At 35.5% G+C, this 25,442-nt stretch overlaps 1 protein-coding gene across 1 annotated transcript; it reads right to left on the bottom strand.

The window, feature by feature from the left end:
* Positions 1-2,652: 2,652 nt before the first annotated feature.
* Positions 2,653-5,654, bottom strand: LOC107793281 (purine permease 1). The gene is made up of 2 exons (XM_016615608.2): positions 4,744-5,654; positions 2,653-3,314 (listed from the first exon to the last, which is right to left on the bottom strand). Exons 1-2 carry the CDS (start codon positions 5,452-5,454, stop codon positions 2,967-2,969), a joined length of 1,059 nt encoding a protein of 352 aa, XP_016471094.1. The 5' UTR covers positions 5,455-5,654; the 3' UTR covers positions 2,653-2,966.
* Positions 5,655-25,442: the final 19,788 nt, after the last annotated feature.

Below are 25,442 nucleotides of genomic sequence, written 5' to 3'. Positions count from 1 at the left end.
TCACGACCTACGGCTGCAGATGATATTCTGCGGTCCGCACTTTAAGATTTTTTTCATGTTTTTGTTCTTGAGTTCAGATTACTCCTTCTTGAGTTGGATTTCATCTCGGGAGCTCATCTTCTAATATTCCTGCAATTAAGTACATTTCATCAGTTTTTGGGAATACAATTAAGCACTTTTGAACTAAAATAAAAGCTAAAAGGCGCTAATAAGTAGTCAAAATCCCAACTTATCAGACTCCTCCTCAGGATGAGCCCCACCAACCTGACCTCCACCTCTGGGATGACCTCTCACTTACTGGCCTCCACTTCTAACTGACTGGCCCCCACCTCGGGCTGCCTAACCCCCGCCTCTATTTGGTTGTGCGGGTGGTAGAGCCATCGGTGCCGGAACCATGGTATGAGTACCCTACTGTGGCATACTGCTCTGTGACCTAGGGAAAACTTTGCGACATGCCTTAGATTCCCACATTTATAACAAGCCCTCAGCTAACTTGACTGGTGATCTTGGAATTGTCACAGTCTATCTTAATAACCACCCTGGTAACTCTGTATTAGAGGTGCACTAACTGGAGCGGGAGGTGCACTATATACTAGTTTCTCAGGACGAGATCCATAAGCATTGTGACTGCCTGAAGCACCATACCTGTAGAGCTAACTGAATCGAGCTTCTATCGACGGTGTTCAATACAATGACATTTAACCATCCATTTAAGAAATTATTCCTAAAGAAAAAACTCTACAACCTCAAGTCCAATGTTATTAAAGAAATTATGCACTTGAATATATGCATATAATTTTAGAATTTTGGGCAGATATTCTAACTTAAAAATTCATCTTTATAAAGCAACCAAGAGGTTCAAAAGATATATACAGAGAACATGCATACATTGTTTATGCCCACATAAAGAAAGTCGAAAAAATTAAAGATAAGCAGCTATTCAGATATCGTCTTTTCTAGATACCAATATAGTATAGAATTGGTTGATGAGCTATATCAGGAAGAGTATTAAACAAACACTCATAGTTCTTTGTACCATCAAAGTTGAGTTTATAGAGTAATATGACGTATCTGATTATGGAATATGACTGTAAAAGTTTGTCACTTGGCTGCGAATTTTGGATGAAATTGAAAAATTATTTCATATATTTTGTGACAATAAGTTAACAATCATGTATTACAATAACAATAGGAGTTTGATAAAGTCAAAGTGCATTGACAAAAAGTTCTTAGATATTAAAGAAAGAGTTGAAAGTGACTAGGTATCTATAGAACATATTCGTACAAACTCCATGATTGTGGATCGACTTACTAAGGGAGTACCACCTAAGGTCTTCATGAGCACATTGCTCATATGATGCCATGTTATTTAAGGATATTCAATTTTAGTGGGAGTTTATAACCTCTTAAATGTTCTTTATAGATAAAATTTGATTTTCAGTTTAAGGTTTTAGGATATGATTTCAGTTTAAGGATACTTGGGGTTATTTCTGTAGAAATAAAGTATTCAGATTATTTTTTACTCTAACTTGTTTTTCAGTTTGACCAATTGGATATAGGCATTCTTGGACCACATTGCACGTAAATTTTATGCTACACATCCATACTTGATCTATGTCATTTGGTTATGTTAGTATCCGTGATCAAGGAAGGTTTAGTTACGATAAATACAACAAAAGTCGCCTTGATCCAATATTGACATGATTGATGAACAAGATTATTTTGAGGTACTTCGGATTATGATAACAAATATTTTGAGCTTATAAGGTTACATACAATTATAGGGTTATATATACGTATATATGTGTGGTCCAAGTAGGAGATTTTTAGAAAAAGTTTTATAGACTTTCACATATATTGCACTAAGAGTAATTGTATGTTGGTTGTTACCATTATAAGGTATTGGCTAAAATTGAAGGATCTACTAAGGTTTAAAGTTAAATGGGCCAAAAAGACACACTCATAAAAGTATGGGATGTCATGTGTAGATACCCAAATATAATTTCTAATTTAATAATGCGCTAAATTAGAAATACATAAATTATGTGCATCTATAATTAGGATTATGGTCCCCAAATCAGGCGTAGAGTTTTTCTTCTGGTATCCTATCGTTGGAAAGAAGAGAACAGCTTACGTCTTGATTTGGAAGATCACTAACGAGAAGAGAATAAGTTTTGTGCATTCTAATGGATTCGAATACACTTAAAGATCTAGTTTTAATTTTTTAATGATTTGACATGATAGATCTAAGAATAAGAATAAGATGATGGTTGGGTTCATCTTTAAAGTTTTGGTCTAACACGTGTTAATGGTTAGCATAAAAGCTGGACTCTATACACTTGCTAAGGAAAGTCTAATTTTTCCTGATCATCAGATTCATTGGGTCAACACTCTACGTCTCTATTACCAGAAAAGATGTTTGGGACCAGAAACTTAATTCTGCATGTGAAGTAATTTTCACGTTACAAGAAAAGTTGGTTGTCGCTGTGGGTACAAATTCGAATAATCAGCTGAATTATTTTTCAAAATCACGTTGTAATTAGTTTAGAATTCTGCAATCACACAGGAGCGGTCCAGATCGAACCTAAGATTATGGCTAAGTAGTTGATACCAAATCTTAGCTATTCAGTAGGGTTGTCCATGGCAAAGTAGTTGATACCAAATCATAGTGGTGGCTTGAGAAATATCAAACAAAAATCGTACAACTAAAGAGTGACAACAAAACCTTTCATTACATAATTCATGCATGATTATTCCATGCAAAGATAAAAAGTGACTTGATGATGTAAATATGCTTCACCGGCGATATTATATATAACTTAACTCATAGAATAATACAACCAGTGTATTAAATTATTGCACGAGTAGCTATTCAAGATTCATAATACATAGAAACCAAACATTAAATAAAGCAATATCAAATTATATATTGCATCTAATACATGTAAAAATGAATATATAGTAAATCAAACAGATTCTATTTGCGTTGTTGTCATCTCTGTTTCTGAACTTTTATTCTTCTGCTTCTTCATTTGCTTGAATTCTCCATAGAAGTATGAGACGAAACCCCAAAGAGAGAGGAAAAGAGAAACGCCCTTTTCACCTGAAAACTTTTCACTAAAGAAAACTATGGCCAATACCTCAGTAACAGGGAGTAAAACTGCTATTATAACACCAGACATTAAAGCAGAAGAACAGTAGATAACTCCAACAGCACCCACAAAGAAACATTGCCAAATAATGGCAGTCCATACTATCACTGTATAATATCTAGCTTCTTCGAGGTTAAATTGGTTTGCCTCCCTTGATATTGCCTGCAAATTTCAGTCAATATTTTAATCCTTGATCTTTATATAAAATCTCTAAGACTAATAAAATTAGTATTCCTTTAGTCCAATTTATGTAGGAACTATTAATATTTGGGGAGTCAAAAGGTTCCTTTTTACCATGTTTTTTAAAATATTTTTCAAAAATTTTAAATTATTAATTATTATGATATGTATAGTACATTAGATATAGATTTCAAGAATGTAAATTTTATTTTTAAAACTTAAAAATTACATTAATTGTTGATCTTATAAGAGAATCTCTAAAAAAAAAATATAATACTCTCTGTTTCAATTTAGATGACATACTTTCTTTATTAGTCCGTTTCAAAAAGAATGACACATGTCTATATTTAGAAACAATTTAACTTTAAACTTTTCGTTCTACCTAATTTACCCTTAATAAGAAGTTGTACTATACCGCTAAGGAAAACAAACAAGAAACATGCTAGTTTATTCCTCTATAGCCACACAAATATTATGGCCCTACTAAGCTTTTGCCCCTTAAGTTTTTTGCACCACATGTTTCAAAAGACTTTTTTTTCTTTAAATTTTGTGTCTAGTCAAACTATATCATTTAAATTGAAACGGAGGGAGCAGTATCTAACATACATCATTTTTAGAAAATATGTTCGAATCCTGTTGCTCTAGTTTGTATCTACTTTTGAAATATGCAAATTTAATACAAGAGCATCATCGTTAAGTATGAAAAAAATGTCTCACGTAACCCAAACCTATGATATTGATATATCCCAACTTACAGAAATGTATTCCATGACAGAAGAGTCTTTATCCCTCTAATAAGTGGGATATGTGAATAATATTAAGTTCCTTCATTAATGTCTTACTGATAAAGTCAACTCGCGACCCACAAGCTTCTGTTCTCTCTCTTGTCATTAGCGATAGAAAACTTTACCGGAAATAAGATTATTAAGAAAAGGAAAAGGAAAAAGAAAAAGAAAAAACATTGCCAACGAAAACGAAGAAATTCATAAAAAAGATATTGAGTTGGTGAACCCCAATATATCACTGAGGAAGTAGTTGATAGATTTGAGGGAATCACAGGATCTAAGTAATACCATAAAAGAGCACTATGTTAAGATAATTTAGAGATGGCAAACGGAAAGGGCAAGTTTAAAGAAAAATGCTACTCCCTCTATTATACTCTCTCTATGTATATATATATGATATGGCTTGTAATTTAAGAAAGCAATGAATACTTATCTTAAATATGCCACGATTTATATCGTAATAAAAACTTGTCATTAAAATATTAAGAGAAAAATGAGAAGTTCTAGTTAATTTATTTTTAGATTAAAAAATATCATTCTTTATAACGAACTAATTAAGAAAACATTGTCATTCTTTTGAGAATGGATAGAGTATGGGGACGGAAAGGGGTGCGTTAAAAAGATACCTGAAAGTCTTTATTAGCGACCATTCCTATTGTGCAAAAAGCAGTAGCAGCAAAACACATGACAATCTGAATCTCCAACACCAACGTCACAGTAATAGCTTGTTTTGCCTTTAAGTAAATCAACTCAATACTAGGCAAAATAACTCCATACAAAGCTGCTGCCAGAAGTGTCATTATAAAACCAAGAACATAGGCTTTACTTGTCACACCCTCTGGCTTATCACCATTAGATCGAATACCCAATAAAACAGCGCCAACTGTCAGTAGAATTACTGCATTGATAGAGTAGGGTGTAAATTTCAGCTTCACTATGAAAAAAGCACCTACTGCTGTGAAGCCAAGTTGAGCAGCAAGAAGAAGTGAAGAGGTTGACACGGGGAGCTTTGACCCGCCCCATGAATACAGAAAATTATCAATACCAGTACCAACACCAATGACAAATGATACAATGAAAATCTGGGGTGTTATCAAGCAAAACTTGGCATTAGCACCCTTGGACTTTCGACGATAAAAATATAGGATGGCAAGAGGTATAAGGGTGAGTGGCCATCCACCAGTTTGTAACCAACTGCTAAGCCATACTCTTGAACCTCCCCCGACATAATATAGGCGCATCATAAGAGGACCACCACAAACACCAACAGCGAGTATTAGACAGTTAACCAACAGGAGTATTCTCCTCATCTTGGTGCTTAGTCCTTTATCTTCCATATTTTTTCTCAAGAGATTTGGATATACTAGAGGTTGGAGTTCTGCAGCTCAGATTGCCGCTGAATGGTCTTTCTCTAGACAGATATATTTGGACCCTCTTGCAGTGAAGAGATGTGTTTGAGTTGAGCATAGAAGCCTCCTATTTATAGTTGACAAAAATCACAGTACCCATTGCGACAATTGGTTTCACAACTTGGAGTGGCGCCTACTGTAAGGAGGCTCGCTCTTAAATTGTACTAGTGAAAGATATAATGTATAGTTGTATACTAGCTAAATTTTCTAAGCTGTATAGTTGTGCCATATACTCAAGCTTAATCATGTTAAGTTATAAACCAACAACAACAATTACGTCTCAGTCTAGCTAGGGGCGTATCTACGTCTTAGGGTAAGTTCACGTGAACCCATACTCCTCTCCCTAAACCATGTATAATAATATTATATTTCTTGAAAATTACTTAATTATATGTGTGTGAACACATGCTCAAAAACTCTTATGGTGCAATAATCATTGGGTGCACCTCTACGAGTGAAATTGGTTGTTCAAATCCAACTCCGGACGGTCTTGTTTTCGGCACGGAGTATAGATATATACGTGAAAATCACTAAAATTTTAAAAAGAATATAATTTTGAACCTATAATTTCAAAAGTGTAGTGGGTACATGGTAGATATTAAAGTTAAACTCGTCAAATATAAATTATAAATCCGCATCTTCACAATAGTGCACACATCCTCTTAAAATCCTGGATCCGCCTCTTTCTAGCCAATTGAATAATCATCATTATCCATGTTGATACATGTAATCAATTCTTTCTTTTTTCTTTTTAAGTGAATGTGTGTGTATATATAAATATGTACACGCACAAATAATCAAAGTAATTGCCAATTGGAGTGCTTGAGGGCCCAGCTAATCGTCTACGTACTGGCGCTCAACTATTGTTATTGTTTGCCCTTTTTCTCCTTACTCTGAGAAGATGACATGGTATAAATCAACTACTACAACTATTGTATAGAGAAAAATACCTCCTCCTTGTCCCTTACTGTGAGAAGGTGATCGGAATAAATCAACAACTACAACCATTTTAGATAAAAATGCCCCCTTACTGTGTGAAGGTGATAAGGATTACATCAACAGCTACAACTAGTTAATAATACTCTTGGAATTTTCCTTTCTAACTAGATTAATAACATAAAAATCCCAAAGAATGACGCATTTCCCATATATTTTGACATTTCATTCTTAGAAGTATGCAATGAGGTGCTTGGAGAAACGTGGTTTTTATTAGTTAAATTTGTTTAATAAATAAGGAGAACAGATTTAAATAAGGGGATTTTGATAGTTGTAATAGGCCACTCATATATGTCAACAATTAAAATCTTTTCTTAGAGAAGGAAGCGTGTCAAGAACAACTGCACATATTAATGAGGCCAACTATGACGGAAGAGATATTGAAAAAAATACTCACTTTGGCACTTCGCTAGCTAGAATAAATTTCTCCTTTCAGCACTAATAGATAGAATATTCCACTTGTTTAAACGAATTGTTCATTTCTCTAATAAATCAACAACTGACTATAGCAAGGAAAAGGAAAGGAAGTCCGATTTGAAATCTGAGTTTTTCTTTTTGGAATTAAGTCTAAATTAAAAGTAGAATTTATTTTTGGTTTTGTGTGTCATGGTCTAGTTAGCTATCTTGTTCATTTGTAACTTGGTTAGACAAATTTTTGGAAAATTAGAAGTGCTTCTATTTCTTTCTTTTAACAAAGGGAATATTCTTATTTAATTTGAAGAGTTAAGTTGTTTGGCTTAACTTTGAGAAAAAACATTATGCGATTTTGAATAGTAAAAAAAACGATCATTGCTAATTACGCCTTTTTTGTCGATCGAAAAAACTGACCGAACGCGATTGGTTTTAAAGGATTATCGACCAAAAATAGTGGGTCGGAAAACTCTAGTCGGTATCAAAACGACCTAATTGGTCGGTAAAAACCATCCGACGTAGGTGAAAAAAATAAATTTTTAAAAAATTAGTAAATGATCTAGGTCGGTTTTTTAGGCAATTACAAAATGCACTATCCAGAATCAAATCGAGGTTCATACTGTGGCCGGATACCATTTACCAGATCACTGATGCTTGTTGGTCTAATTACCGACTGTGTCATTCGATAATTCCAGGAGCGGATCCATGACGTAAATCGTGATTCACGTGAACCCGTGATTCTCCGATTATACCAAATATATTATGTACATAATTGACCCAAAAAAAAGGACTTATTATTATTTGACGATGCCCATGGTCAAAAGTGGCAGTGCATTGGTTTTTGACCCTAACTTAAGGTTATGGATCAATATCATTGACAGCAACGCATCCTCTTGTTTTTCCCCTTAAAGTCTTCCTTTTCTTTTCCTTCTTTCTTTGAGATAAACGTATCCCCTTTCCTTAATGATACTATTATGAATCGTTTTCAACAACTAAGTTGCTATATTTTGTTATGACAATGAAATTAACTATTTTTTCTTCCTAAGTTGTGTGGCAGCAAAATTTTATATCATCAAACTAAATATTTAATTTAAAAGTAATGGTGCACCCATGTTCTTAAAATTATATATGGATCCGTATCTGAATAATTCAGTCAGTTTTTTTAAAATAAGTTGACCAAATATTTGACAAAAAGATGAATATAATTTCTATTTTATATAAATAGGAAACTGACCGATCTTGAAAAATAATTTTTCTGATAAATATTATAGATAGGCTAGGTTGAAAAAATAATTGTTCACAGTTTGGCACAAAAAAACAATTGACCAACTAGTCGATTTCGTCACAAATATTGCAAAAGAATTATTTTCAAAAAAATGAGCGAATCCAATCGATTTTTTGGTAGGTATTATCAGTATTCGGTCAGAAAATAGCATATTTTTTTTAGTAGTGGATCTGTGTGACACCAGATATGTAAAATAATGTGTACTCCATCCGGTTCATTTTAATTGTCGCGTTTATCTTTTATACGTCACTTAGAAAACTATTAATAAGGAGCTTTTTGACTACTATAGCTTGTTTAATTTGTTCTTCACATTTCAGTTTTCTATACTATGTAATTAATATTATTTACTTTCAAGAATAACTAATACTCAAATAAAATGAAAAAAAAATAATTAACTATATCTTAATTTTCTAAAATAAAATGTATTTTGAACCACTTATTTTTGTAACCTCAACAATTAAAATGGACTGGAAGGAGTAGTTTCTCTTTACCTCGATGTCTGAAAGAGAAAATGTGATGAGTGAGTCTACTGAATCATTTAATATATGAACATCCATAAGAATTGAGATAAGAGTTACAAATTAATATGAAATATAATACTGAATACTAAACGTAGATACTAACAACTCATGATAAGAAATCGGTTTCACTTTCTGTACTGATATTTGAAACTATATCTATAACTGCTTTCTGAATTCATATACTCTAATTAATATATGTCATATCTGTAACTAAAATCTGTATTATATCTATATTGAAGGTGGAATATATATGAAATAATCAGGAAGCTAGGGGTGCTAACAACACATGAAGAATCTTATTTCTTTCTCAAGTAACAAAACATTAAGTGCAAACTAGCTCAAATTAATAAGGTTTTATATTGAGTTGGTTTCCAGCGTTGCATTTAAAAGAAAAATAAATAAATAAATAAATAAATAAATAAATAAATAATGAGGTTTTATATTTGCAAACTCGATGTGCTATTCTTTCAAGTTAGTGTATTAGACTTAAAAATTTTGTTTTCTATATTTATTACGAAATCTTTGATACTACATAAAAAGAGTTTTATTTTATTTTACAATCTTCTACTTTTTAGATAGTGCTCATTAATCACATAAAAACATATCTAAAGATTCATAATAAGCAAGCTTCGATGGGAGTTTCTCTCATGGGCGGCTCAATGATATTTGTGACCTAAAACCAAACTTTAATAAGGGGCCCTAAGATTTTTGTTGTAGAACAAAACTCATAATTTTATTTGAAATTTATTTTTCTAGCTTTTTGAGATGCGAAATTATTAATAATTTGTTTATAATCGATTTCTTCTAATAATTCTTTTTCAATTGATAATATAGCTAATCCATTTAATCTATCTTGAGACATTGTTGATCTTAAGTAAGATTTTATTAATTTTAATTTTGAAAACCTTCTTTCCGCTGAGGCAACTGTTACAGGAATTGTTAACATTATACTATACGCAATATAAGCATTTGAAAAAGAATCAAGTCTTTTTATATGATTAAGTATATCGATTAGAGTATCATCTTCTACATGCATTATTTCCCTTGAAACTTTTAATTCATAAAATAAGTCTAAACCATCAATATCAGAGTTACTATTATGTTTCAAAGAACATTCAAGATTAAGACAATTTTTCTTTAAGTTCTCATCATCTAGAGATCTCAACTTTTTGCCACTAAATAGGAAACCAAAAATATTTTCATATGCTTTAAATTGTTCAAATCTACTTTGAAGTGAAAATATAACTTGGTCTACTATGTATAAGAAGTAATCAACTCTAAAAGATTCTTCAAGAGATTTTGTAATTTTATTATCAACATTCTCATCAAATTGTTTCTTTCTATATATTACACGTTTATTACGAAATTCAGGTTCTATATTCAACTCATATGCAATTTTCTTAGCAGAAATCATGGCAGTTGCAAATCCTTCTTCTCTATATTTTTTGAAAAAAGAAATCAAACCCCTAAGTTGATCTATGGCAATATCAATATGCATATCTTTTGATTGTAAATGTTTGCTAAGTGAATGAACTGCAAATATTATATCATACCAAATAGTCATACCCAGAAAAAACTCAAAATTTTCAAACTCATAAGTTGCTAAACAACTAGCTTAGCTTTTAGTTTTTGGATCCTCACTAACTTCTACTAATTTCAATAAAGTATTTCTTATTTGTGGAGTTTGAAATCGTATTGCTTTAATGCTTTCAATACGACTTTCCCAACGCGTTTGTGATAATGGTTTAAGAGTTAGGCTGGGTATATTATCTTTCAAAATTTCCCATCGCTTAGTAGAAGAAGAAACTAGTGAATATATGTGTTGTACTACTTCAAAAAATGATATAGCTTTCGTACAAAAATTAGCCATATCACAAAGTACCAAATTTAGATTATGACAACCACATGGTGTATAAAATGATTTAGGATTTATGTCGAGCAGCCTTTTTTGCACTCCTTGGTATTTTCCCTTCATATTGGATCCATTATCATATCATTGTCCTCTTAAATTATCAATATCAAGTCCAATATTTTTTATCTCATCTACAATAACTTCAAAAAGACCTTTTCTACTTGTATCATCAACTTTTAAAAACTCTAAAAAAATATTCAGTAATTCTTATTGGAGTTACAGTGATGTCGACACTCCGTAATATAAAATACATTTGTTCTTGATGACTTGCATCTGGAGTGCAATCAAGTATGATTGAGAAGTACTTTATTTCTATAATTTTGATAATAATTTTATTCTTAATTTCACTAGTTAATAAATTTATCAATTCATTTTGTATATTATGTCCAAGGTAATGATTATGGATTTCATCATGCTTAATTCGAAGAACATGTTCCTGCATGATTGGATCACTGCAATCATTTCAATTAGACTCAAAAAAATTTCGTTACTTTCTTGATAGATCTTTTTATTTTTTCCCCTAAATGCCAAATTAGTTTTTTCAAGAGTTTTTATCACATCAATAATTTTTGATAATACATTTTTCCAGTACTCTCTATCTCTATTGATTTGTTCTTGAACATCTTTATTAATTGTTTTACTTTTGTGCAATCTCATTTCTAAATCAATCCATACACCCATATTAATAATATGCTCTTTTGATGTTTCATGAGTTTTGTGCAATCTCCAATCATTACTACCATCACTAGCTAATAAGCTGCTACAAAAGCTAGAAGTCGTATTAAACAACTTACAACAAAAACAAAATACTTTATCCAAATCTTTAGAGTAAATTAACCATCTTCTTTCATGTCTTTCTCCATTAGCCAATTTTTGAATATAATTTATAGTAGAAAAATGTCTAAAGAATTTATCTTTTGAAAAATCTATGTTAGTAATTTTAATTGGCCCCTTTTCTACTAATAAATCTCTTAACTTTGTATCTATACTAGTCCATTGACCAGGATCATATATGTTCCCGAGAGTATAATTATCCAACTTATTTAGAACTTCTTGTTTTTCTTGAGGATATATGTTAGGTTTCTCGACAACTTCTCCTCCTTCCTCTTCTTCTTGAATTTTATTATTGTCTATCTCAATTATATTAGTGATTTGTTCATCTATCATAAAATCTTTCACATTTTCTGATTTAGAATTTTTACTATTCGCAACAAATTTATCAAGTGCTCCTTTTTGGGATTGTACTAGAGTTTCAATCCTTTTTCTTTTTGACGTTTTGAACATCCGGATTCATATTTTCTAGTTGACATATTAAAACTCTAATAAATAATTAAAAAGACAATATATACTTACAAAGAAAATATATCCAAAAAAATTAAAAAGTAGATGCAAATAATAAAATATAGAATGATCAAACATGATTCAACAAGACAACAAATAGATAATTTGATAAGCTTTTGCTACTTCAAAATTCTTGATGTAAGGCCAAAATACTTGAGAACAAATCAAACAGATGGTACTTGTGTTCTGCTCTTTTATTTTGAGGTAGTAACCGAATGAGATTGAAAATTTGGAATGTGGAGAAGGCTTTGTAGAGAAAGATTAAAAAAAAGATAAAGAATGGGCCCATTTATAATAATAATAATAATAATGGTAGATAAATGAGACAACATAGTGGAATGTTCATGCGTAAGGCATGAATTCCCAAAATATATTCCTTTTCCAATTGTTCTCCAGCATCCCCTTTCCTTGAAACTTGCATTTTTTTTTTCTTTTCAAAAACTTAATATTATTAAAACAAATGGACAAATACATTAAATATCAGAAATTTTTGGGACCCCTACAAATAATGGGCCCTAAGCAACGGCTTAACTTGCTTGGCCATTGGGCTTGGCCCACTTTCTCTAACATGTTGATCTTAATGCTGCAACTAATTAATTATTTTTCTGAACTGTAATTCTATCAAAACAGAAAATGAACTAGTTTGAAAATGGAATTTCAAAAATATCTAGGGTACGGCCTAGTTTCCTTGGTCAGAGAAGTCACTAAGGGTGTGTTTGGTACGAAAGAAAATATTTTCTTATAAAAAGTTTTCCTATAAAATATTTTCATGAAAAATCAGTGATTTTATCACTTATTTTTCCTTGTTTTGTTGGTGAGTGAAAAATATTTTTTCGGAAAATATTTTCTAGTGTTTGGTTAGACAATAAAAAATATTTTTTTACTAAAATATTTTTGCATGCTACTCTCCTCACTCCTCTCCCCTCCTTCCCCCAAGTCTCTAAAAATTCACACAAACCCAGAGGAACTAATGTGTTGCTTTACTGTTTTATACAAAAATAACGTTTAAATTTGTGCTCCATAATTAAAAATAAAATACTCTTTTTTGGTAGAAAAAGAAAGTACTATTTCTACAACATGAAAATAAAGTACTTATTTCATTGAAATAAAATAAAATACTTTTTTCTACATCATGAAAAGAAAATGCTCATTTCGTTGAAAACTTTTTTATATCATGAAAAAAAAATCATTAGTTGAAATGAAAAAATAAACTATCTATAACATGAAAAGAAACTACTATTAATAATATTTTTATTTAGGGTGGGGTGTTTTCCTACTCCATCGGGGTAGGGGTAAGGTCTGCGTACATACTACCCTCCCTAGACCCCATTAGTGAGATTTTACTGGGTCGTTGTTGTTGTTGTTGTTATTTAGGGTGGGGTGGGTGGGTAGGGAAGGTAGGGAAGGAGTTTTGGAAAATATTTTCCCTTCTCTTGATAGGAAAAATATTTTTCTCAAATTGGATGGAAATGAGTTCATGACGAAAATATTTTTCAAAACATTTAAGCCAACCAAATATGGGAAAAGTGAAAAATATTTTTCTTCATACCAAACACACCCTAAATTGTAATAATCTGCTCATATAATTTATTTTTATTTTAATATGCAGGTAGAGATAAGAGGGAGAAAGAGGGTGAATTATGTTTTGCCTGATATTTTCGTGTCGAAGAATCTGGTATATTTACTTAATATTCTGATACAAAATTGAAAGTGATGTGCGAAAATTAAAGAACACAATGATTTTCACGTGAAAAAACTCCTTCCTCAAGTAAGTAAAAACCACGACCTAAACCGTAGGATTTGACTCAAAACTTTACAACTTTAAAGAGCAATTTTAGGTTTAGAATTCAATAATCAAAGAAATTATAAACTCTAGTACCTTAACCCCTACAATCAACCCAGTTGTAGCTAAACTTTAGGTTACAACTCTATAACCAAAGAGACTATCTCTAGTACCTTAACCCCTACAATCAACCCAATTATAATGTGATGACCCGATAGTTCATTTATAGTTTTACCCTTCATTTCTATTTTTTGAGACCTCGAATAGCTCTGTTTAGCCTTCCTCAATTTGCGTGCACAGTTTGTGCCCTTTTTACGAAAAGTTTTTATGAGAAAATTGATGAAAATGCGAAATCATGCCTTAAAACAAATTTAAAATGACAACGGTCGATGTTCTATGTAAACGGATCCAGATTTGGGACTTGGGCGTATGACCGAAATCGAATTCAAAAATCACTAGCTTGATCTAACGTAATTTGTTGAAAACTAGAAATTTAAAGGTTTAAAGAATTCTTAAGTTTCACCGCAAATGACTTTGTTGCTACCGGGTTCGGATTTTGGTTCCGGAACTTGGTATAGGTTTATTTCAGTATTTATGACTTATCTAAAAAATTTGGTACAAAACGGAGTTGATTTGACGTGACTCTAGGGTTCACTTTTGTTGACATTTTGGGAAAAGTGTAAAGATCTTAACTTTATGTATTGTAATTGATATCCCTAGCATATTTTGTTGATAGTAAGTTGCTTTTTGTTAGATTCGGTTGGTTCAGAGGCAAATTTTAGAGGAAAGGCCCCGATTGAATTTTAATTTGCTTGCGGAGTGAGGTAAGTGTTGGGTCTAATCTTGATTTGAGGGAATTAGGGACCCTTGAGCTATGTGCTATGTGGATTACATGTATAGCGGCAAATATACGAGGTGACTAGTGTATATACACTGTAAAAATAGTTATTTTCATGCTTTCCTATATTTCATTAATTATATCATTTCATGCCTTAACTGTCACATGTCTTAGTTGCTTTCTATGCCTTAACTTGTTATTTGTCACCTATTACTTTTGTGTTGAAATGCTTGTTTCTTCCATGATTCCATGATTAATTGTGCTACTTGCCTTACTTGTCTTACTTGTGCACTTTAATTGTCATATCTTTGGCTTTTCTTATTACTTTTGCTTAATTGTAGCATTCTTTGATTTGGTACGAGGTTCCTTTATGGCATTACTTACGTATTCTTTAATCGTAGAGATTCTTGTGATTTGAGTTGATAAGTTGATTACATTTATTGATTTTGTTTATGGATCGGGTTGCACGCCGTAACGGATTTTATATGTGATTTGATATGGTGAAATAAGGAAGGATTATGATATTGATTATGATTATATGGTGGGATCGGATTGCGCAATGCAACGGGTTTTACATGTTATTCTTGATATTGATATGGTGAAATAAGAAAGGATGGTGTTTGTACGGTAGAATCAGGTTGCGCGCCGCAACAGATTGTGTGTTTTGTATTCATTATTATATTGTGTTAGCTTTTGGTGGTTTCATACGAGATTCTTAGTGCTGGTGTTTCTGGTTTTACCAATTTTGAGGATTGAGTTTATTTTCGTAAGTTAATTGTCTTAGTTTATTATGTTCCTTTCATGTTATTATTATTATACTGCGTACATGTTATTGTAAGTGGCCCGCCTTAGCCTCGTCACTACTTCGTCGAGGTTAGGCTTGGCACTTACAGAGTACATGGGGTCAGTTGTACTCATACTACACTCTACACTTCATGTGTATTTTTGGAGCCGGTCCTAGCGGCGGTCAGTAGATTGCTCGAATTGATTGCCGGATCGGAGACTTGAGGTACAGTTGCACGGCGTTCGCAGCCCTGAAGTCCCATTTGAACTTATTCTAGGTGTTATTTCATTTCAGACAGTTGTACTTTCATTCATACCATTATTTGTATTATTCTAGTCGCTCGTACACTTATAACACCAGTTCTGGGATTGTATTTAGATATCGCGGTTGTATGATTTTCTCACTCTATTTCAGTTTATTTAGTTCTTGATTGTTATTTAATTTGAATTGTTAAAAATAGCAAGAAATTATTCTATTGTTGGCTTACCTAGCAAGTGAAATGTTAGGCGCCATTGATAAGTGGAGATTTTGACTACTTATTAGCACCTTTTAGCTTTCGTTTTAGTCCGAAAGTATTGAATTGTATTCCCAAAACTAAAGAAATTATGCATAATTGTAGGAACACTGGAAGTTTGGTCTCCCGAGATGAAATCCGACTAAAAAAGAGTGTTCTGAAGCACAAGGCAACAAAGGGCACAGAATCACAAATGTGTGGTCCGCAAAAGTAATTCTGCAGCCGGAGAAGAAATTGCAGACCTCAGAATTCCACCTGCGGTCGCACAACAAGAAGTAAAATGTAGCAGACCTTTCATCAATGTGCGGATCGCACATGAATTGGGCGGCCGTAGAACTGGCTAGGAGTCAAAGATCAGAGAGTATTCAAAAAGACCAAGTCCAGGAGCCTTTGTGAATTGCGGACCGCACAAGAATTGTGCGGCCGCAGAAGATTGCCTCGCGACCGCAGTCCATAAATGTGCGGCCATAGAAGATTGCCTCGCAACCGTAGTTCAGAAATGTATGGCCGTAAAACTCCACTTCTTGCTAGTTGAAGAAATCTGCGGACCGCACATAGAATTGTGTGGCCGCAAAACCTCCCGATAGGCAGTTTGTTTCGAGATTTTTGGCCTGTATAAATATGCGAGTTTCACAAAATTAGGTCAAGTTTTGAACATCTGAAGTTGTTTTAGCCATTTTTCTTTACTACTTTAGAAAGTTTTACATTATGTTGGTGTATTTACATTAGGGTTCATCATTTTAATCTTCCATTATGAGTTTAATTAGCTTTTCTTCTTTATTTTCTTCAAAACCCATTATGAGTAGCTAGACTCTTACTAGGGTTGTGACCCAATCATAGTGTGTAAACCTTATGGGTATCTAATTTAGTGCTTGTTTATGATTGGGTGTTGATTATTTAGCTTAGTTCATGCTTCAATTTTAGAATTAATGGTTGCAAACATTGATTCATGCCTATTTGACTTAGTCTCTACTTGAGAAAGAGGGACCTAGCCTAGGATAACTTAGCAAATAAGGAATTTGGTCAATTGAGAGATTGATTAACCCAATTAAAGGGTTCAACCTAGAGATAGTAATAACCTGACTTGAGCTCTTATCAACTGTTTTGGTTGATACTCTTTTGGTCTTGAGAAAGCCAAATTGGGCAAAACCACTCTCTGACCGAGTGGTATTGAGTGGGTAGTGTAGAGTTGTGAGCTATAATTCACCCCAATAAGCAAAACAAACATTAACATCTTTACCCCATTAGGCAAACACCTAGGTTATGGTCACAGTCCTAGGCCTTTTACCCAATTGGAAAAAACTAGAAAATATTTATCTAATGATTAACAGTAGAAATAGGAAACCAAAACCTTGTTGTGGAAGTGCAATCTAGATAACCCATTTGCTTGCTTCAAATATATACTCCTAACTCCCATCATAACTCTAGTGGATTCGACCCCGACTCTTATTATTGCATACGACCATGTCATATCTCTTATTGATGTGTGTTGTGGACGTGATTAATTTTTGGTTCCGTTGCAGGGGAGTTAAAATGATGTTAGCTATATATTTGGGTGTATTTTTGGAATATCTTCTTTTCCTTCCATGTTATTAACTTTTTTGAGAAATTGTAGGTACAACCATGGCGAACAATGAGCTCAGAAATTTGCCTTCGGAGGATGTGGACGTCGAGGATGACCAAGTTGATGAGGTTCCTCTTGAACTTCAATCCAATAGAAGAGGTCGAGTGCCACATGACAATGTCCTCGATCCACCCCCACCTCCACCACAAGCGGCTCCACACCGGGTGTTACCCAATGAAGGATATGCCAGTGGAATAGCCCCTCCCCGTATTAAGGTGGGCAACTTTCAAATCACCAATGTAATGCTCACTTTGCTAGAGCAATGAGGTTTCTGGTACTCCAAGTCAAAATGCATACAAACATTTGAAGGGGTTTGTGGACACTTATTGGGGGAGCAAACAAACAATTATCTCCGAGGATGGATTGAGGCTAAGGATGTTTCCCTTCTCTCTACGGGGGAAAGCTTTAGATTAGCTTGAACCTTTGCCGAACCATTCCATTCACACTTGGGATGAATTGGAAGAAACATTTACCTCTAAGTTCTTCTCTCAAGTCATATGGCTACACTTCGAGATGAGATTCTGGCATGCAAGCAAGATCCCAATGAACCACTACACGAGATATGGGAGCGGTATAGAACAATGGTCAAGGAATGTCCCAATAATGATATGACAAAAACATGATTCAACAAACCGTCTATCATGGGATTAACATAAACAACCAATGTGTAGTGAATTAACCTGCCGGTGGGAACCTTATGACTATGCCTTATGTGGAGGCGTGTGAGATTTTAAATGAAATGACAGAAACATCAATGACGTGGCAATCCCGGGATAATGTTCCACAAAATGATCCGAACGTGATATGCCTTCACAAAGAGTTGCATGAACATGGGCAAGCCATTGCCGAATTGACTACCACCATGAATCAACTAGAAAAGGCTCAACTTCAACAAGTGAAAAATCCTAAGCAAGTCAATACCATGGAAGGGGTGAACATGATGGTAAATAAAAGAAGGACCAAGGGTCCACAAGTGCAAAATCGAGTGGAGAATTCTTTGCAAGAGGATAGTGGTTTTGACCAAGATGATTCTTACAATGAACAAGAAGAGGAGGTGCAATATGTGAACAACTTTCAAGGAAAAAGAAACAACTTCTAATGCCCAAACCAACAACAATGACGACCTAAAACCAATCAAGGAAATTGGAATTCTAACAACCAAGGAAACTGGAGTGGTGGCAACAATCAAGGGAATTTGCATAATAACAATCAAGGAAATTGGAGTGGCAATAATCAAGAAAATTAGGGGAGTAACAATCAAGGCAGATGGAACAATAATCAAGGCAACCGGGGGTCGGGTTTTTCAATGACTCCCGATGTATCAACAACCAAGCAACCTGATGTCGTATCCTTCCCATGGTCCAAGTTCTTCAAACAACGAGATGGGTGTATTCAGAATATGTTCAAGAAAATAATGGAAAAGAATGCCGATTCGGATGCCCAAATTGCCTCACATAACACATCGATCCACAACTTAGAAGTGCAGATGGAGAAAATCTCTCAAGCTCTAAATTCTCATCCTAGGGGGACACTACCAAGTGACACGATAGTAAACCCAAAGGGTGGAAACAACATGGGGAATGCAATGGTCGTTACTATAAGAAGTGGAAGAGGTGGGAATGCACCCACCTCAAGTCAAAAGCAACTTGTGGATGATGAGCAAGTGGTACAAGAAGCATAGGTCCCGAACAATGTGGTACAATCAAATGATGAAGTTCAGATTGATATTGATGATAGTGTGGAAGAGACTCATGAGGAGGTGAACCCATCTAGGGATCACTCTATTGACATACCGGAGCCAATAGTGCAAAAGGCTAAGGAACCATTGCCTAAGCCTCCACCTCCATACCCTCAAAGAGTTGCCAAGCAAAATTGTGAAAATCAATTCAAGAAGTTCATTCAAATTATGAAGAGTCTCTCAATCAATTTACCATTAGTTGAAGCTTTAGAACAAATGCTCAGCTATGCAATGTTTATGAAGGATCTCGTGAAAAAGAAGCGGTCAATGAATTTTGAAACCATGAAAGTCACTCATCAAGTGAGTGCAATTGTGCACTATATGTCTCCTAAGTTGGAAGATCCCGGTGCTTTCACGATTCCTTGTACAATTGGAAGTGTCGAGTTTGCAAAAGATCTTTGTGTCTTGGGGGAAGTATCAATTTGATGCCCTATTCGATTTTCAAGATTTTGGGAATCGGGCAACCAAGACCCCCTTTATGAGATTGCAGATAGTCGATCATACTATGAAGAGGTCTTTGGGAGTGATTGAAGATGTCTTAGTTCGTTTTGATAAATTCATTCTTCTGGCGGATTTTGTCATTCTAGATTATGAAGTTGACTATGAGGTTCTAATTCTTCTTGGGAGACCTTTCCTTGCTACGGGAAAGGCTCTTTTTGATGTTGAAGTGGGAGAACTTACATTCTAGGTTGGTGATAAAAAAAAGTGGTTTTCCATGTGTGTAGTTCAATACGGCAACCAAATAGCAATGAGATGTGCTCTTTTGTGGATTTGGTGGCCGATGTTGTTGTTGATGATACAAGTGCTATGATCAATGTGGGTGATATGCTGGAGGCCGTCTTGCTCAAATTTGATGATGACGAGATGGATGGCTTCATGAAATGTGTGAACTCTTTGCAAGGAATGGGGTCGTACAACTATGTACCCCGAAAAGTGTCCTTGGATCTTGAAAATAGGACAACTCCTCATACAAAACCTTCTATATAAGAACCTCCTACCTTGGAGTTGAAGCCATTGCCTCCACATCTTCGGTATAAATTTATTGGTCCTGGTTCTACTTTATCGGTTATTCTTTCCTCTTATTTGACTAGCGTGCAGGTAGACTCCACTTTGGCGGTGCTACAAAAGAGGAAGAAGTCTATTGGGTAGAATTTGGCGGATATTCGGGGGATAAGCCCTGCATTTTGCATGCATAATATCAACTTTGAAGAAGGCACCAAACCATCTAATGAACATCAAAGGAGACTCAATGAGGCTATGCAAGAAGTTGTCAAGAAGGAGATTATCAAGTGGTTGGCTGTCGAGGTTATCTACCCCATCTCCGATAGTTCGTGGACTACACCAGTTCAATATGTCCCAAAGAAGGGGGCCTGACGGTGGTCACTAATGACTAGAATGAGTTGATTCCTACAAGAACGCTGACCGGATGGAGGGTGTGTATGGACTATCGCAAGCTCAAAAAAGTCACAAGGAAGCTCAAGTTGACAACTACTCCCATCATCACCGATCCAAATTGGAGTGTCCCTTTTGAACTCATGTGTGATGCAAGTGACGTAGCGGTTAGGGCTGTTTTGGGGCAATGCATAAACAAGACTTTTCACCCGGTCTACTACGCTAGTAAAACCATGAATAGTGCCCAAGTAAACTACATCGTTACGGAGAAATAGTTCATTGCCATTGTGTTTGCAATTGAGAAGTTTCGGGCGTACTTGATGGGTGTAAAGGTCATTGTCCACACAGATCATACGGTGCTTCATTATCTTATGAGCAAGAAGGACTCCAAAGCTCGGTTGATGAGATGGGTGCTTTTGTTGCAAAAGTTTGATATTAACATCCAAGATAAAAAAAAAGGGAGTGAAAACCAAGTGGCGGACCACTTGTCTCGTTTAGAGGAGGAGAGGAGGCTGCATGATGGCCTTGAAATCAATGACTCCTTCCCCGATGAGCAACTCTTGGCTATTTCAATGAAAGAGGTGCCATGGTTCACAGATCTAGCAAATTTCATTGTGTGTGGAATCATCCCAGATGGGTTCTCATCAAACCAAAGGAAGAAGCTCAAATGGGATTGTCAAGATTATTATTAGGATGAACCATACCTTTTCTGGATTTGTATGGATGGGTGATTAGAAGATGTGTACCGGATGAAGAGCAAGGTGAATTTCTTGGGGCTTGTCATTCTTCGCCATATGGTGGTCATCATGGTGGAGCGAGAACAGCGACCAAAGTGCTAAGTTGTTGTTCTATTGGCACACTTTTTACTAGGATGCTAGTGAGATAGTGAAAAGATGTGATGAATATCAACGGGCCAGTGGAATCTCAAATAAAAATGAAATGCCTCTCACTACCATTTTGGCGATTGATATTTTTGATGTGTGGGGTATTGACTTCATTGTTCCTTTTTTAAGTTATTGTGGAAACACCTACATTTTGGTCACGTTGTATTATGTGTCCAAATGGGTTGAGGCCGTTGCTCTACCTAATAATGAGGCGAGAAGTGTGGTGGCGTTCTTCAAGAAAAATATTTTCACAAGGTTTGGTAGTCCACGGGCAATTATAAGTAATGGGGGATCACATATTTGCAACAAGGCTTTTGACACTTTACTTAGCAAGTATGGTTTTACTCATAAGGTCACCACTCCCTATCATCCACAAGCTAGCGGTCAAGTGAAAGTCTCCAATCGGGAGATAAAGGGTATTTTGTCCAAAATGGTGAATACTAATCGGACAGACTGGTCCAAAAAGCTTGATGATGCACTATGGGATTATCGGACGGCTTACAAAACACCTATCGGAATGTCGCCATCCTGGTTGGTGTTCGAAAAGGCTTGTCATCTTCCGGTGGAACTTGAGCACAAAGCTATGTTGGCTCTACAAAAGTTGAATCTTGATTGGGATGTAGCCACTAACTTGTGGGTTGCACACTTGAATGAATTGGATGAGATCCGATTCCATGCTTATATAAGTTCGTCCTTGTACAAAGAAAAGATGAAATATCTTCATGATAAATACATTTGGAACAAAGAATTCAAAGTGGGCGATCTTGTATTAATGTTTAACTCAAGGTTGAGGATGTTTTCCGGGAAGCTAAAGTCTAAATAGAGTGGTCCTTTGGAAATTATGGGTGTGACACTTTTTGGTGCATTAGATTTGAAGAACAAAAACAATGAAATATTTTGAGTCAATGGTCACCAGGTGAAGAACTATTTGGGAAAAGCTGGAGATAGCCACGTCGTGGCGGTCATTCATTTCAATTGATGGTATTCTATGTCGTGCCACGACGTTAAATAATGCGCTTCTTAGGAGGCAACCCATGTTTCTTTTCATTTTTTCTTTTGTAATTAGGTGTAATTTTTGTGCTAACTTGATTTGAAGTGTTCTACAGGCCTGAGTGTGACTTACAGGAACTGTGGAAAAAAATGTGGCTAAATGTTGAAAGAAGTACGGACCACAATTGATTTGTACGGACCGCACAATTTGGAGTGATGTAGCAAAAGAGAAATATAGCCGCAAAATTATCTTGCGGACCGCACAAATGAAAAGTTGGAAATGCAAACTCTCTGAAGTTTAGTCTGTTAGAGAAAAGGTTGATGTGCGACCATAAGAGGAAATCTGGCGCCGCAACAAGAAATCTGCGATCACACGCAGAATTTTGCGGACTGCAGATGGAGACCCAAAAATGAAGCCCTAGGTAAATGTGCGGCTGCACTCGACCTTCTTCCCCCTTTCATAGACCATAATGAATAAATAAAACGGCAGGGGAAAGGGTTATATTTTTTCACTCTCTGAGCACAAAAATAGCACTCTCCCGAAATTTCTTGGTAAATCTATCTGTCCACACACACAACATCTTTGTTCAGTCACTCATCACACTCATTCATCCGGTATGCTTCAATTTTTTGTTAATCGTTTTATTTTAACTTGTAGAGTTTGTCATTTTTAGGCCATTTGTTAGTAGAATTTAATTGTGTATCCATGTGGGGGCAAATCTGTAGTGAGTTAACTAATACATGATCCATGGGAACTTGGCCCACATATTTTCATGCCTCTACGATGTTACCATGTCAAATTGTGCACAAAATTGCAAAACCTAGAATGACCTAACTACATTGTTCAACGTATTTGAATTCTGCGGCCGCACCTGAAATTGTGCGGTCCACAGAAACTGATTCTAGGGCATCCTTAGTGAAGAAGGGGTTTGCGGCCGCAAGGTAAAATGTGCGGACACGGCGGTTGCTAGATTTGGAACTTTATATGCTTGGAGACTTTTGAGGTAGCTGCTTTGGCGTCTGCATACCTCCACTCTCATTCTTTTTAGTTTATTTAGCATTGTTCGATCTTTCTAGACAACATTATTAGTAGTTAGACTGTGTTGATATTTTAGTAGCTCAGATACTCAATGATATCCGGATTTTGGGGATTTTGTATTGAGTCGCGGTATTTCTTATTGGTCATTTATGAGATTTTTCACTGTTGAACTTGTTTCAATATGTTTCTAATTCAAAATGCGTAGTTATTGGTGATTGTTGGCTTGCTTAGTATTGTGATAGGCGCCATCACGACATGTGAGATTTGTGTTGTGATAAGTTGGTATCAGAGCCTAGGTTACATAGGTCTCACGAGTCATGAGCAAGTTTAGTAGAGTCTCGTGGATCGGTATGGAGACGCCTATACTTATATTCGAGGGGCTGCTCAACCATTAGGATAACCTCACTTTCTTGTATTCTTGTCATGCAGAATTATTGATTCCGAAAATGAAACTTCTATTATTCTATTATATCACATATGGTGAGGACACGTGCTATCGTATCGGGCGGTCGTTAACCAGTACCACCAGCTAGGGCCACGAGAGGTTTGGGCTGCGGTAAAGGTCGGGGCCGCGATAGAGGCCAAGGTGTAGCTCGTACAGTAGCCAAAGCAACACCCGTGATGCCACCAATTGCTCGAGCTCAAGAGTAGATCACGGATGTGGTTGAGGCGGTGGGACTAGATCAGGCACCAGTTTTGCCCATTATAATTCCAAGCCTTCAGAGGCTTTGGACCTGATATTGATTGTCATCAGAACAGCCACAGAACAACCTTTTTACTATCATCAGAGAGTCCATACTTTGTGACTCAAAAGTGAGTCCTTAGTTCTAATTGTGCGGACCGCAGAAATCATGTTGCAGTATCACATTAGCCTATTCTCTGTCATCAGAGAGTAGGCATATTTTGGGTTTCTAAGATACAGCCGCAAGTAAAATTGTGCGGACCGTACTTTACTTTTGCGGCCACAAAACAAAACTGCATGGGCCTCATCTGCGGCCGCAAGAAAATTATGCGGACCGCAGATCCTTCTCTTGCAACTGTGAACCTCACTATGTTTTTTGGTGTATTCTTGCATATCTCCTATGTATGTTTGAGCATTGATTTGCAACTAACAATCGTCTTTACTTGATACAGACAATGGTTCAATCTTGAGGTAGAGGTGACACTTTTAAAGGGACGGGTGAACCTTCTCGGGGTCGAGGCAAGAGTGACATACCCCTAGACCAACAAAAGACAATTGCAAAGAAAGATACAGTCGGCGGGGGGAGGTGTAGATATTTTTTACATGATCTCATATGTCCCGTCTAGGGAAGCATCAGAGGGCAATCCAGCCTCTATTCAGGAGTGGTCGGTTGTACAGTCAATTTCGCAAGGGAGGTACCAACTCAGAGACGATTCATCCTCATCTTATAGCACTTCGTAAGACTCTAAGAGTGCTAGTCAGGCTTCTAATCCATCATCCACACTTGTTCCCAAGGCACAAGTTACACCAATTCAGGATATTCCCGATAATGGCAGAGGGGACGATGCGGCGGCCTTGAAAGGTCGAAGAAGAAAGAGGTTTGGGATGACCGATTTGTTAGCTTGGCTGCCTTCACTAACTTTTGTCCATGGTGTCTAGTGAGGTCACTAACTCTCGAGCGACGGTTTCTATTGAAATATCTGGAGAGGTACATCCCAACAGTACTGAGACAGTTTAGGGAATGCAAGTGGTGGATGTGGTTCTCTCAAAGTTTAGTGGATGCCAAAGAGTACCTGCTCCGTGAATTTTATGCATCAAAAAGGGGACAAAAGTGACCAAAGTACGGAAATTTAAAGTGAGATTTGATCAACATACACTTAACACGTACTTGGAATTCAAAGA

The sequence above is a fragment of the Nicotiana tabacum genome, chromosome 15 (assembly GCF_000715075.1).
Source record: "Nicotiana tabacum cultivar K326 chromosome 15, ASM71507v2, whole genome shotgun sequence".
NCBI lineage: Eukaryota > Viridiplantae > Streptophyta > Magnoliopsida > Solanales > Solanaceae > Nicotiana > Nicotiana tabacum.
This window is presented reverse-complemented; position numbering and strand designations above follow the sequence as displayed.

Bases quoted from the DNA above. Each gene is read 5' to 3' on its own strand.
- LOC107793281 (XM_016615608.2), bottom strand. From the start codon at position 5,454: ATGGAAGATAAAGGACTAAGCACCAAGATGAGGAGAATACTCCTGTTG. The intron at 3,315-4,743 runs GTATCTTTTTAA...TGAAATTTGCAG, and splicing joins TCGCTAATAAAGACTTTCAG to GCAATATCAAGGGAGGCAAA.